At 44.4% G+C, this 14,495-nt stretch overlaps 1 protein-coding gene across 1 annotated transcript in view; it reads left to right on the top strand.

Annotated features, from left to right (window-relative positions):
* Nucleotides 1-14,495, top strand: part of LRP2 (LDL receptor related protein 2) — a 233,622-nt gene that overhangs the window by 55,351 nt on the left and 163,776 nt on the right. Inside the window, exons 5-7 of the mRNA XM_053284455.1 lie at nt 11,542-11,652; nt 12,384-12,497; nt 14,248-14,364. Coding sequence (XP_053140430.1) covers nt 11,542-11,652; nt 12,384-12,497; nt 14,248-14,364 — 342 coding nt within the window. The remainder of the gene's footprint in view (nt 1-11,541; nt 11,653-12,383; nt 12,498-14,247; nt 14,365-14,495) is intronic.

The following is a 14,495-nucleotide window of genomic DNA, read 5'->3' as shown; positions in this document are numbered from 1 at the left end:
ACCATTTGAAGTGCATCTTCTTCACTGTCCCTTATATATTCTTCAAGGCCTCTTTTCTCCTCCTCTACTGTTTGATGGACTTGCAGCATTCCTCTTCCACCTGAGCTGCGAGGGAGGTAGAGCCTATCTACATCACTGCGGGGGTGCAGAGCATCATGATTTTCCTGGTCTTACGATCTAGCGTCTCTAGCTCTGCCTGGGTCCAGTCTATTATTCCTGCAGTGTATCTAATAACAGGTATAGCCCAGGTGTTTATAGCTTGTATGATGTTCCCGCCACTGAGTTTGGACTTGAGGATTTTTCTGACTCTCCTGATGTATTCACTTCCAATTTTTCTTTTAACTTCAGTGTGTGCGATGTTATCAGCCTGGAGAATGCCCAAGTATTTGTAAGGTTCTTTCTCTTCCAGGTTCTTGATTTTGCTTCCATTGGGCAGTTCTATTCCTTCTGTTTTTGTTATTTTCCCTCTGTTCATTATTAATGCAGCACACTTGTCTAGTCCAAACTCCATTGCTATATCGCTACTGAATATACGGACAGTGTTTAGCAGTGATTCGATGTCTGACTGGGACTTTCCATACAACTTCAGATCGTCCATGTAGAGCAGATGGTTGATTTGACTTGATGTTTTAGATGTTTTTTTAAATTATTATTATTATTAATATTATTATTAGAAACTTAACAGAAGTGAATTTCAAAAGGGTGTGACTATATCGAAGGGCATACCATGCATCCTTTTAGCTGTGACAGACTTAAGGATATGGATGAAGTGAAGGCAACTTCAAAGGCCTACATGAGGAAAATTACCCATAGTCATCCTATTGGAATAAAAATGTCCTTCTAATTTCAGTTGGACCACTATGAGTAATTTTCTTTATTATGTCAGCCAAGTACTGCTATTGTCCCTCATAGCCCACTTTATTACCCCCAATTCATAGCATCTTTCATGTGGGAGTACTCCAGGCCATGGAAAGATCTGTGCACAGATTTATTGATGCAATAAAGGCCCAATCTGGCAGCTTGCCTCCCTGGGTTCGAAGTGAGGTAAATGCAGTATTCCCATTGCTGCATCTCACATGTAGTAAGAATTTCCTCCCCAGAATTTCTTGAGATAAGACTAGCTATGAAGAGCTTTTATATAAAATATTCTTGCAATATCTAAAGGATTGGTTTCTGCCGTAAGTGGGACCACAAAATTGAAGAAGTTGTAGAAAATAAAGATGTAAAAATATTATGGGACTTCCGACTACAAACAAGCATCTGCTACACAATACACCAGATATAACTGTAGCCGAGAAGAAAGAAAAGCAAGTCAAAATAATTGACATAGCAATACCAGGTGACATCAGAATAGAAGAAAAAGAAATAGAAAAAATCACAAAATACAAAGATCTTCAAATCAAAATTGAAAGGCTGTGGCAGAAAAAGACCAAAATAATCCCAATAGTAATTAGCGCCCTAGGTGCAATTCTAAAAGACCTTGAAGAGCACCTCAATACCATAGGGGTCACTGAAATTACCATCAGTCAATTACAAAAAACAGAGATCAAGTGTTAAGCTTAGATCATTCTTATACCACTCTAAGCCCTTCACAGAGTAGACTATAGTGCAACGGTTAGCAACCTGTTCAACTGAAAGAGCCAAACTACATCAAAATTCAGAATAAGTGGTCAACAAAGAGCCACTCTAAGGATATCCATCTGCATGACTGAAAATATACAACTTAACATTTTTAAAAACTGACATGATGTTTAATAACAGTATAAATGAAACATTGTTCACATCAGCCGTTGAATGGGACTTCTGTTGCTGCATCTTCTTGCACATTTATTTGCTGTTTACATCATAGCTGGTCAAATTCAGCGTCGTGCCTGCAGTCAGGCTGTCTTCTGTCACTCTTGAGAGCGCAAAATTCAAACGGGAGAGAGAGAGCCTGTGCCCACATATAGGTGGAGCCAAACATTGAAAGTAAGGCCAAGCGGACAATCCGAATGATACTGCAGGTGACAGGAAGTTCTTCCCCAGTTTGCAGAATCAGATTATTATTGTGCTCCAGTTTTGTCATGCTGGCCCATTTGTGCAGTTTTGCCAATTCATGCATTCAGAGTGGGACCTTCCTGATTAAACCTGAGCGGGATCTAAAATTAACTGAACCAACATCAGAAAACTTGTGAATGCGCACACATGTGCATGCCTTAGAGGGAACACTGCTCTCAGCATCAACACACGGAGCAAAGGCCCCTCTGACAACCTTGTTGGGTGGGCAGAAACCCTTGGGGGCAGGCAGTCCTTCAGGTGTCCAGGACTCAAACTATTAAGGACTATAAAGGTAATAACCGGCATCTTGAATCGGATCTGGAAACAAATTGGCATCCAGTGCAGCTCTTTCAAAATAGGTGTAATATGCAACGAGTGAGCAGTTCCAGAGAGAATCCTGGTAGCTGCATTCTGTAGAAACTGAAGTTTCTGAATATTCTTCAGGGGCAGCCTCTTGTAAAGGGCATTGCAGTAATCCAACTGTGACGTGATTAAGGCATGGGTAACCATGGCCAGATCTGCCTTCTCGAGAAAGGGACACAGTTGGTGCACTAGCTGAAGCTGTGCAAAGGCACATAGCAATAGCAATAGCACTTACATTTATATACCGCTCTATAGCCGGAGCTCTCTAAGCGGTTTACAATGATTTTTTAGCATATTGCCCCCAACATTCTGGGTACTCATTTTACCGACCTCGGAAAGATGGAAGGCTGAGTCAACCCTGAGCCCCTGGTCGGGATCGAACTTGTAACCTTCTGGTTACAGGGCAGCAGTTTTACCACTGCGCCACCAGGGGCACATCAGGCCACTGCCTCTATGGAGCATCCAGAAGCAGAGCTGGGTCCAGCAACACCAAGGCAATTTCAGTCTCAAACCCCAAGCTGAGCACTTGCTCTTTCAAAGGGAGTACAACCCCATATAGAGCTGGTTGAATCACTCTATCGTGATTGGCTTTTTTACTGACCAGCAGCACCTCCATCTTCTCTGGATTTAACCTCAGTTTGGTAGCCCACATCCAGCCCATCACCGCCTCCAGCCCCAGATGCCCTCTAGTGCTTTCCTAGAGTCTGATGTCAGAAAAATATAGAGCTGGGTGTCATCTGCATATTGATGCAGTCTAAACCTCCTGATGAAAGGTATTGTTTGAGACTAAAGCTGAAGCACTAAAGACACTGGGTTACATGGCCTGCAGCATAAAGAGCGTGCTGCAGACGTGCCCATGCTGCTGTGGGGCTCTAAATCACCTGGTGATGCTGCTGTGCAAGCGGGCAATACTGGCACTGCTGACTTTTGCATGGCTGCACATTGTGTGCTGCTTCCATTCATGCTGTGGGACATGGAAGCCACTTACAAGGAAGCCCAACTGTATTTAGAACTCAGTGGGACCGTTTTCTCTGTTTTGTTATGGACAATTTATTTGACATACATTTTCATAATTTAGCATTCAGAGTAATACAATGTGCAAGAAAGCAACAGCAGTAATAATAATACATTGATCTGCCCTCACCCCCGCCCCACTTGTTGCAACTATTCACTCAGACCATACATCCAATTTACACCCACATCTGAGCCACGAATAAATAACCCCAATATCAATGCCCCCCACAAACAATGTAATAAAAAGGGTAAAATGTATAAGTTCTCTGACATGCTACTCCAGATGCCAGAAATGAAGATCGATTAATTAAGATTGGAAAGTATTTTATTTCTCCATTTGCTTCCAGGCAGTCACTTTCATTCGACCACAGTGCTGACATAAGCACACAGCAGTATAAATGGTACTAATTTTTCTCCCCAAGGAAAAATTTTTAGATGAAAAAACCTTTGCTGAATAGTTTGCTGATCTATTGTATGTAAAGTAAAGTTCACTTGGAGTTGTGGCCATATATCTCACCCTCCACCCCCGAAGTATGCAAAATAGATGTGTTTGCTCTGCTTTGCTCCAGCAAATTCTTCTGGATCACAACTGATGTTGCTGAAGGCAGGTTTAAACTTCATAGGAGATTCTCTCTGTTTCTAAATGAGGTATCATATGTAAGAGGCCAGTCAAATGCACAATGCTCCCAGTATTAGCTCAGCAGTTGGACACGAAGTAAAATGGAAGCAGATTCAGAGCCACAGCCCATTTTGCTGCTAATGGGATTAACAGCAAGAAACAACTACCCATGCAAAGGCTAAGATAAACATCAGACCAGCATTTTAGCTCCAAGCCATTTAATTAGTGTATTGGCTCTGCTTCTGCTTCATAAAAATAACCATTTATTTCTCTGGGGCTTACTTCTGAGTAAAAATGTATATGATTGGGACCAAGGACCCTATGCTAGGAAGTTCCAAAGGAGGAACCTCAAGGAAATCCTAAAGACCATTCCCACCCAGCACCAAGAAACCACCATTCTGGTGTATACTTCTCTTGAACATGGAGGTTCTACATGAGAGCCAAAATGGGCATACCTTGAACCCTTGGGCATACTTAAGAATTGAAGCCTCCATATTCACAGGTGGTTTGTAGGGATGTGCACGAATGGCTCAGGCAGCCACCAGCAGGGTAGGGGAGCGGTTCCCTTAAAAAGCAGGCAAAGAGCTCCCTACCTGCTTGCCCACTGCCCCACCTATTTTCTGGCAGTGGCACCCACTCTCCAAAAGGCTGTGCGTGGCTGCGGCCCTGTTCCCTACTGCCTCTGTGTGCCAGCTATGAGTGCACTGACACCTTTCAGAAGCTGTAGGGAACAGCGACGCAGCCTTTTGGAGAGTGGGTGCCACCAACGGAAAAGCGGCAGGGGAGCAAGTAGGGAGTGGCTTACCTTATTTTTAAGAGAACCGCTCCTTACCCTGCCAAACTGGTTCAAACGCCGGTGCCCGAGCCAGTTTGGCACTTCCCACAGGAGGCACCAAACTGGCTTGTGCACATCCCTAGTGGTTTGGCTGTCATGTAGAACCTCCATGTTCAAGGGCAGTCTGCACCACAATAATAGTTCGTTGGCATTGGGTTGGAATGGTTTTTGGAGCTTTCTGGAAGCATGTAGCCGAGCACTGTGAGGAGGAGGATGCTGGGCTGGAGTACACCTGCCTTTCCCAGCAGAATTTTGATAACTGTACCTGCAATTCTATGTGCACACCTAGAAAGAAGTAAACTCCGTTAAAGTCAGTGGGACTTGCTTCCATATAATGAGGAAATAGTTAAACAATCCCTGAAAAGTGGTGTTGGGGGAGAGGAGAATAATGGAAAGGTCCTTTAAAAATCATACGTGGAAACCTTACATTTGTTGTAAACCGTCCTGAGCCATTTATGGAGGGGCGGTATATAAATAAATAAACAAACCCACCAGCATCCCACCCAGCACATAGATTGTTCTCAAAGAATCTGACTTTAGCCAAAGCATCCCACAGGGCATAAGATCTGTTAGTATATTTAAAACAAAAATGCCAATAATCCATCCTTGCCTGTTCGTAGAAAATACAGCAAGAAAGAGATAGCAACTGACATGAGGAACATTACTCAAAGTAATCCTACTGAAATTAAAAGAACAGATTAAGGAATGCCTAATGTCCTTTTAATTCCAATGAGACTCCTTTGAGTAAGCCATTATCCTATCAGTCATTAATCATTTAATGGAGGCCTGAGGCTTAACGGTAAGAAAGCCACTCTGTCTATGCTCAGAGGCTACACCACTTGTGTACAACTTTTAAAATATAAAATATAAAATAAATATAAAATATAAAAAGATTGTCTGGGGAGACAATCTGTAGTTTTGGACACGATTGTTAAAGCATTTGTTATTTTTAATGATCATTGTGTGTGTGAAGAAAAAAAGTGAAGTACAGATTTAAAGTGAAAACAAATTACCTGCTTCTTCTTGTGTCCTTATTCTCTGCTGAATAATCATAAAGTGGGATTACACTGCCACTATTACTGAATCCACTAATTTTGTTTCATTGGGTTTTTTCAGGTGTTTGGGGTGTATTAGTTGAAGGCATTACAAAGTTTTTGGTGTTCAGGAAGTTGTTTGTTGTTGTTTGAGCTCACACGATTACATTATTTGGTAGGTAATCTATAGAGCTTCAGTCAAAATAGAACTTTGAAAATTTTACCATTTGGATCTTGATCACTGTGTTGGGCTGAGTAGAGTGCTGCCAAGTGTGCAGACTTAAAATATCCCTTAATAACTAGTGTTGTCAAAAAAAGAAAAGGAGATCTGTGCTACTAAAGTGGGGGTGGTATTTTGTGAGTATGGAGATCAATGAGATGCCCAGCCCAGTCACTGAGGCTTATAATGCTATTAGTCTGGGCGCTTTCCAGATTAGACCCTGCAATGAGGTCACGCCATATCTTAGAAGTGTGCTTCCACACTTCCTGCATTGTGACACCACAGTCCCATGCAGATAGCAGGGTGCTGTTCATATTTCCAGTGCCTTGTTTCGAATTTAATTGCTGTGATCTTTATTTATTTATTCATTCACTCACTCATTCATTCATTCATTCATTTATACCGTCTGATATGCATATCTCTAGGTGGTGTACAAAATTTAAAATATTTAAAAGTCACAAATTAAAATACATTACAATAAAAGCTATATAATAAAATTATTAAAACTAGTTTTAAAAATCATTAAAATCAATTCTAATTAAAAGCCTGAGAAAACAGGAGGGTCTTAAGGTTCTTCCTGAAAACAAATAGAGAAGGAGATGCTGTTATTTAAGCAGGAAGCTTATTCCAAAGGCCTGGGACAGCCACAGAGAAAGCCTGCTGGGTTGCCACCAAACGAGCTGGTGGCAACCGTAACTGGACCTCTCCAGAAGATCGTTAACAGGCGGCAGGGATTATGACAAAGGAGGCGCTCTCTCAGATAGTCTGGACCCAAGCCGTTAAAGGCTTTATAAGTAATAACTAGCATTTTGTATTTCACCCGGAAACATATCAGCAGCCAGTGCAGTTCTTTTAGAACTGGTGTTATGTGGTTCCTTCGTTTTCTCCCAGAGACCAATCTTGCTGCCGCGTTCTGTATCAATTGTACTTTCTGGACTATGTACAAAGGCAGCCTCACATAGATTGCATTACAGTAGTCATAGAGCTAGGCTCTATGACTATTACCGTAATCATAGAGCAATACAGTAGATATAGAGCTAGGACGTCATATATCTGGCATTAAAAAGTTGCTGTTTTTTCTGGTTGTTAGTTTCTGTGAGACTGCTCCTCCTACTGTTTATGTTTCGAATGTGACTTGCCTGAACGGAGGCATTTTGCTGCTGTTGAGCAGCTAGGCTGGAAAGCGCCCTGGAGAGCCAACTTCTGTCAAACAAGGCTTAAGACACTAAAGTACTTTCCAAAGAATACTGATCAAAATCAGCAGTTTTTCAATAGAAAGGAAATTTATCTTCTGATTGCAAAGGGAGCTTCTATGGTGGAGAGAACTCCCACCAAATAAACTTCCTTATGTCTGTTAATATAGTTAAGACGGGGGAGTTGTTTCAGTATTTTAACAGTATAAGCCCCGAATATTCTCTTGGTGATAAAATCTAAATTGTCTGCCCTATCTGCCGGAAAGCTTGCAGGCATCAACTAGGGGACACCACCCTTTCAGATCTGTTGCAGGAAGTGGCTGAGATGCAGCAGGTTTTTTAAAAAAAACAACCACCTGACCCTTAAACTCTAGAAAACAGATATTGGCTACTAGGGCTGTTCATTGGGTGCAGCAATCCCAATGAATCTGTAGCATCCCTCTGGTGCTGCTTCCACCATGGCCATCTCTGGTGCAGTTCATTACATTCCTGGTACTGGGAGGGCCTCTTCTGCGAGAAGCAGAGCCCCATGGGGATGTGAATTCACACAGGGACATTGAGAAAGCACATGGGGACATCTGGGAAGTATACTTCCTCCCAACGCTATTTCCAGGGCTGTGGTGGAGTGGTGTATGAACTTGTGAGGGGATGCAAGGAGGTGGCAACGGATAGGGATGTGCACAAACCTGTTTGGAGGCCCTTTTACGATCCTCCGAACAGGTTTGAACACGGGGGTGAGTTCGAAGTTTGAAGCCGGGGTGTGTGTGCCACTTTAAGGGTGGGGGAGGGTGCACTTACCCCTCCCCCTGTTTCCCCCCCACCAGTGCTCATTTTCCGTAAAAGCCTTTGGGGCAGCAGTGTACCTTCCTGCCGCCCCTTCCCCCTCTTCGGCCAGAAGTGCCCGGAAGTACCAGGTGTGCATGTCGCGTGCGAGTGCCTGTCTGCATGTGCATGTGCGCGATGTGCGCACGCACAGCCGGTACTTCCGGCCACTTTCGGTTGAAGAGGTGGAAGGGGCGGCAGGGATATACACTGCCACCCCAAAGGCTTTTACGGAAAAGCGGGAGGAGGTGTAAGTGCACTCTCCCCTACCCTTAAAGTGGCACCGCCACCCCCTTGAGTCACTCCCACCTGGTTCTGTGCATATCCCTAGCAATGGGTTGTGAAAGTGAACTGAAGCTTGGGTGAATGCTTATGAAGAAGCACAAGCTGGTAGCAAGGTTACAGGGGTCCTCACTAGCTATATGAGGCAGTGGGGGCAGGGTGACGAATGGACTTGTGGAGGCACATATGGCAGAAATGAGGTGGCATTGTACTTACCAGGGAATGCAAGGTGGAAATGAAATGACTGGGGCCATGTGGTGGCAGTTAAGGGGTGTCAGACTGCCTTTGAATGCAGAGGTTTTGCATCAGAGGTATACTGCCTAAGAATGGGAAGATTCCACTACACCAGCATGGGTATGCTCTTCCCCATAGTGTCTAATCAGATTTCCCTTTTTAAAATGTCTGGAAATTCAGTAATCCAAAAACCTTCAGTTTGAGATGAGAGTTAAGATGCTTTTCATTTTCACCCATGCTCTAAAAAGAATGGAAATTGGACATTATGGTGCCCATCTTAACGTCTGTGCCATATAAGCTGTAAAGACTTTGTACAGTCTGGTATATGATGATGGTTTTAGAAATGAGGCTACATGCACCCATGCTTTGTCTTGGTCTTTCAGTGGACATTAGGCTGGGGAGGAATGTATCCAGGCAGGCATTTAACAGGTGTAGCTTCCCCAGTCACTTCCTAGAGTTGCCTAAGTTTTGCCTTCCTAGAGGCAAAATGTGGATGCATGGAGCCTCATTTCTAAAGCCATCATCATATACCAGACTCTACAATGTCTTTACAGCTCATGTGGCATGGAGATTAAGATGGGCACCTTAACTTGCAATTTCCATTCCTTTTAGATCATGAATGAAAATGTAAAACATCTTAACTCTCATCTCAAACCAAAGCTTTTTAGATTACTGAATACCATTATATCATACCACAGGCACCATGCATATTGCAATCTCCAAGTTTTTGTGAAAACAGTGGCATTTACCATCCTTGTTTCTGCCAATATTTAAATAGCAGTGACAAAAACTGATTCAATCCTGTCACTTAAATAAATTAGTTGAATGTACTACTTTTCACACTAAGATATTCTCAGAGAGAAGTTGGAATTTTTTGGGGGGTACTTTTGGAAGAAATCCTGAATCATACACTGCCCACTGACCTGCAGATACCAAATTGTGTATGGACAGTCCAGCCATTCTCTCTTCTGTTTGGAGCCCAGAAGGAACTAGCCCCAGCAAAAGCAGGTGGTGGGGGGAAGAAAACACAACACTGGCAAGGAAGCAACTTTTCAGCAGGTGCCAGCAGGGTGGAGGGAAGGAACATGGCTGTGGTGGGAACCAACCCCGGCAAGTGGGGAGGAATGCCACCATTTCAGTGGATGGGGAGGGGAAAAACGTGGCGGTGGAAACCAGCAATTTTCCTCCCATCCCTCAGCAGCCAGTGGACAGCCTTCCTGCCACCTCCTTGCCTTTCTCTCACAGCCCTCTAAGGCGGCGGCATCCCCTCTCACTAGCTGGGGCTGGTTCCTGCCATTTCCACGTCTCTTCCCTCCGCTCTGCCTGCACCTGCTTAAAAAAAGGCAAAGTGATGGCATTCAGCCCAGTTTGGGCTGGTTGTGTGCTGCAACGGTTGTTGTGTGGCTCCCGGCGGCAAGCCCGCTTAAATGCCCCCGCCTTAAATGAGGTTAGCGGAGCACATGCTCTGCTGACCCTGTTTTTCTGATTGTGTCTGCTACAGCTGCTTGCAGCTGTGGTGGACACACTAGGGGAGGGGGGGACCCTAGGAATGCACCACACACTCATGTGGTGCATTCCTGGGGCTCCGGGAGGTGGGGCACCACACAGTGGTGCTTCCCTTTGCCCGACCCCTGAAGCTGCCAGACGAGCTGTGGCCGGGCGCAGGAGTGCCCAAGTGAAGCCGCTGCTCATCTGCGTGGCCGATCCGCCTGCCTGGGAAGTTCTGTTTGACCATCTGCAGGGTGGTAAGCAATTTTGGGCTTCCTCGCCGCATAATTGTGTAGCCCTTCCCACTTGATCGTGGGAAGAGCTTCTAGGAGTTGACTGTAAGCAACATTGACATAGCAAAGAAGCTGCTACCTATCTAAGGCTGCAATCTGAAACACACTAGGGAGTAAGCCCCACTGAACACAATGTGACTTCATTTCCAAATCCACAGGATTGCACCTCATATGTATGTGTCCGGTTGGTGTTAGGTCCTGAACACTGGATCATACTGGAATAAAAGGTTGTGACAATGGAGAGTGGAGAAAACTAGACAAGCTTTAGGATGAAGCAAAATGGGGAAGAATATGAGATTTTTTTCCCCTCATTCCCAAAGTTTGCAGAGCTCTTTTGCCCCCAGGGAATGGAATCCAATGCAAGATAGTCATGCAAAATCCCACTGAAATCACTGGGACAAGCTCCTTGCCTAGCTTAAGTCAATGGGACCTGTGTGTGACTAACTTTCTCTAGACTGGGGCCACTGAATGTTGCAAATGGGGGTTGCCCTACTTACTTTAGAGTCAGGTATTTTCTGTATGTGCAATGGAGATGGGACAGAACTTATTCACCCAGAGTACTGTGTGCATGTTGAACCTCTGGCATATGCACTGGATTGGAGCTCATGGGTATTCAGGGTGAGACACCATTGTTCTGATCTAGAGAAAGTTAGTCAGGCCTAAGTTCTTCAGAATTCAAAGTTGCTAGCTAAAGTCCCATTGATCTCGACAGGTTTTAAGTGTGACGAGTTTCTCTGGATCAGAATCAAGAAGCAATAGGATGAGTCAGGATCAAATTCTGAAGACAAGCAAGCCTCAGTATATTGTAGAGTAGTGGAATCTGGGGAAGTATGAAGTAGCCTAAATATAACGTTTCACTGAAAGGATCAGTGTTATGTTTTATTGCATTGTTACTATTTGTAAGTATCTACCTCAGAAAGATAGATAGTTGCATCAAGAGTCCAAGAGCAAAGAAGGACGGAGAAACTGATGACTGTCAAGAAATATTCCATTGTGGGAATTCCATTGTTCTTCCATATTATAAAAAGCAACCATAAAAAGCAAAAACAAGTGGCCTAATGTATAGCTGCCTATTTATAGCGCAGTAAAGCATTTTTCTCCTTACAGAGTACCCAGCCTGTGATGAGCTAACTTGTTCCAATGGCGCATGTTTTAATGCAAGCCAGCACTGCGATGGCAAAGTGGATTGCAGAGATGCATCTGATGAAACGAACTGTAGTAAGTACTGCATTTGCACACACACGTGGCCATTTGACTCCTGGTCATCTGGCCCATAAGCCAGGCCCACAAATTTTGACCATCTGTACTATCTCAGGGGACAAATGCTCAAGGTGATTTTTGGCAATGTCTGTCCCCTTAGAGATGGGAAATAGGTAATAGCGTGGTTGCATCTCTGTGTTATCACCCCTTCTTTATACTTACCTACAAACAATTAGGGTACAATTGCAGTCTTTTTTTTTTAAACAGAGGTGAGGGTTAGGGTCGTTAGGGTCAGGGTCATGGTGATAATGAACAAATGTCATTCACTCTCCATGAAGTAATCTTTGGAAGACATTCCTGCCAACTCGAATCATTTCCATTAGGGTTGTGCACGGACCTCAGTTCATGCATATCCCTAATTTCCATTCCTCTGACAACAGTGATACAATTTTATAGTAGTCTTGTGTTTTTAATTTTTTTACATGCTTTTAAAACACCATGGCAAATTGGGCCACTGCAGGTCCCGTGATTGGGACAATTAAAGTATGATAACACATTGAAAGCTGAAAGTACTGCAATCCTGTCACCTATTTTCCATCCCTAGGGGTGTAGACATTGTCAAAAAAAACCCACCAATGGACATTTCTCCCCTCAGACAGTACTGACCACCTCAGTTGGCTCATGTACTAATAAGCTAAATGCTGGGATTTGTTTCCAGGACCCATTCCTGTCTTTTTCATTCCTTTCAGCTCATGGATGCTCCAACACCCAGTTTCAGTGCGGCAATGGAGAATGTATCCCTCGAGCCTTTGTTTGTGACCATGATGATGACTGCGGAGACAGGAGTGATGAACACGCTTGCAGTATGGTGGTTTCTAGTTTGGCTTCTTTCTCTGCCTTCCAGCCCAGTCCTTAATTGTCCTAGGATACCAGAACCGTTGACCTCAGTCATTATACTTGGATTGCTTTCTGACTTAAACTTTCAGTATTACTTGCTTGTTGGGTGTTGTAATCATATATTTTAAAAATCTGCTTTGAAACGTTTGTATTCATAAGAGAACCAGCGTGCTGTAGAGGATGGGGGTTGAACCTGCACTGGGTGAAGCTCACTTGGTCACCTTGGCTAGTTACCGTCTCTCAGCCATGGGTGGAACTGTATTTGTGTGTACAGGTTTGGAGAGCCCCTGCTGAGCTGCCTCCAGGGCCGCCTTGCTCAGCCCTTAACTCTCCATGCCACTGTGCATGCGCAGTGGCCAGCTGAGGGGCAAGGACAGGACAGCCTCTTTGTGGCCTGCTGCGTCAGGGAGGAGGCCACCTTGGGGGGGGGGTGCCTGTGGCGGTCAGCCATGGGGAGAAGGGGCAAGTGAGATGGCCACAGGAACAAGGCGGGGAAGCATGCTGCCACTGCTCGAACGCGAGCCGCCTGTGCCCTCTGCTCTCAGCTTTATCTACCTCACAGGGTTGGTTATGTGGATAAAATGGGAGGGAGAGCCAGTTATACTGCTCTGAGCTCCTTGGCTGGGATAAAAATGTATGAAATACATAATATGTATTTCAATATTTACACCTATTGAGTGACAGAAATAATGCCAGAGAGCACAGAAACTGAGCTTCACTAAATGCAATTTAATATGTTAGATAGGAAGGATGCTTGTGAATATTGGTTGACATGAGGGAAATTACTCAAAGTAGTCTCATTGAAATTGAAAGTAGGCATTGCCTATCTTGTCCTTTCAGTTCCAGTGAGACTGCTTTGAGTAATTTTCCTCATGTCAGCCATTGCCAATAGTGGGAAGTGGGCTTACTTTGACATAGAGCACTTCAGCCTGGTGTACACACTGAACAGTACTCATCTCAGCCTGACATTCCTAGATGAAGAGTCAGGGGCATCTCAGTGGGCAGCAGCCAGACTAGTTCCAGTCACACAAGAAGGATGTTGTGCTTGCACAAGGGCGAGGAAACATTCTCACTGATTCCCTGCTGTTCCCTGCACCTTGCTGAGTGATATATGGGGTGGCAGGAACAGAGTGCTACAGAGAGATTGGCTCCCTCCCCGCTGCATGAGCAGAATATTCTTCGTGTGTGGACTAGTCTGGAGATGCTTATAGTTAGTGGCCAACATGATGCGTAATGCCAGTGTCAAAGGTGTGGCAAGGTTGGAGTGGGCCTGGGGGCAAAAAGTGAAGATGGGCACCTGCCCTCCTTTAGTCTTTGGAGAGGCAGGAGGGAGAGAGTGAAGAGCGAGCTGTCACTCAGCCAGTGTGGCCTCCTCCCTCAGAGGCCCAGGGATATTTCCCCCTGCCTTTTAATTATAGCGATGCCCCTGGCCAGTGCTGGAAACAATAGAAGTGGTGCTTGCGCCACTGTGGGCATGCAGTTTGAAGCAGTTGGACAACTGCCCACTTGCACGACACCACTATGGCTACCTGCTGCATGGGCTGATGGGCAGTGTTGGTGTTACGCTGTGCATAATGTCAGTCACTAAGACTAAGCTCAGCTAGAAGACATGTACATTTTTATTTTATGTCTCTAAACATATATTTAGGGCCAAGGGGGCTGCTTAAATCTGAAAAAAATATTGTTGGTAATAGACATTTTTGTTCTCTTCCACAGTATATGCAACTTGTAAAGGGAATTTCTACACTTGCCCCAGTGGCCGCTGCATTCATCAGAGTTGGATTTGTGACGGAGATGATGACTGTGAAGATAATGAGGATGAAACAGGATGTGGTAAAGAATTAAACCAAGTAGCCGCATTTGCAAATAGACCCACATTTGCTCTTCTAGTGAAACTTTAAACATATGCATACAGAAGATAACATCCCCCAAACCTTGCACCCCTTTTGAGATTCTTCTTTTTC

Source organism: Hemicordylus capensis, chromosome 1 (assembly GCF_027244095.1).
Source record: "Hemicordylus capensis ecotype Gifberg chromosome 1, rHemCap1.1.pri, whole genome shotgun sequence".
In the NCBI taxonomy this organism is placed as follows: Eukaryota; Metazoa; Chordata; class Lepidosauria; order Squamata; family Cordylidae; genus Hemicordylus; species Hemicordylus capensis.
Note: the sequence above shows the minus strand (reverse complement) of the source record. Positions and strands in the feature narration are given on the sequence as shown.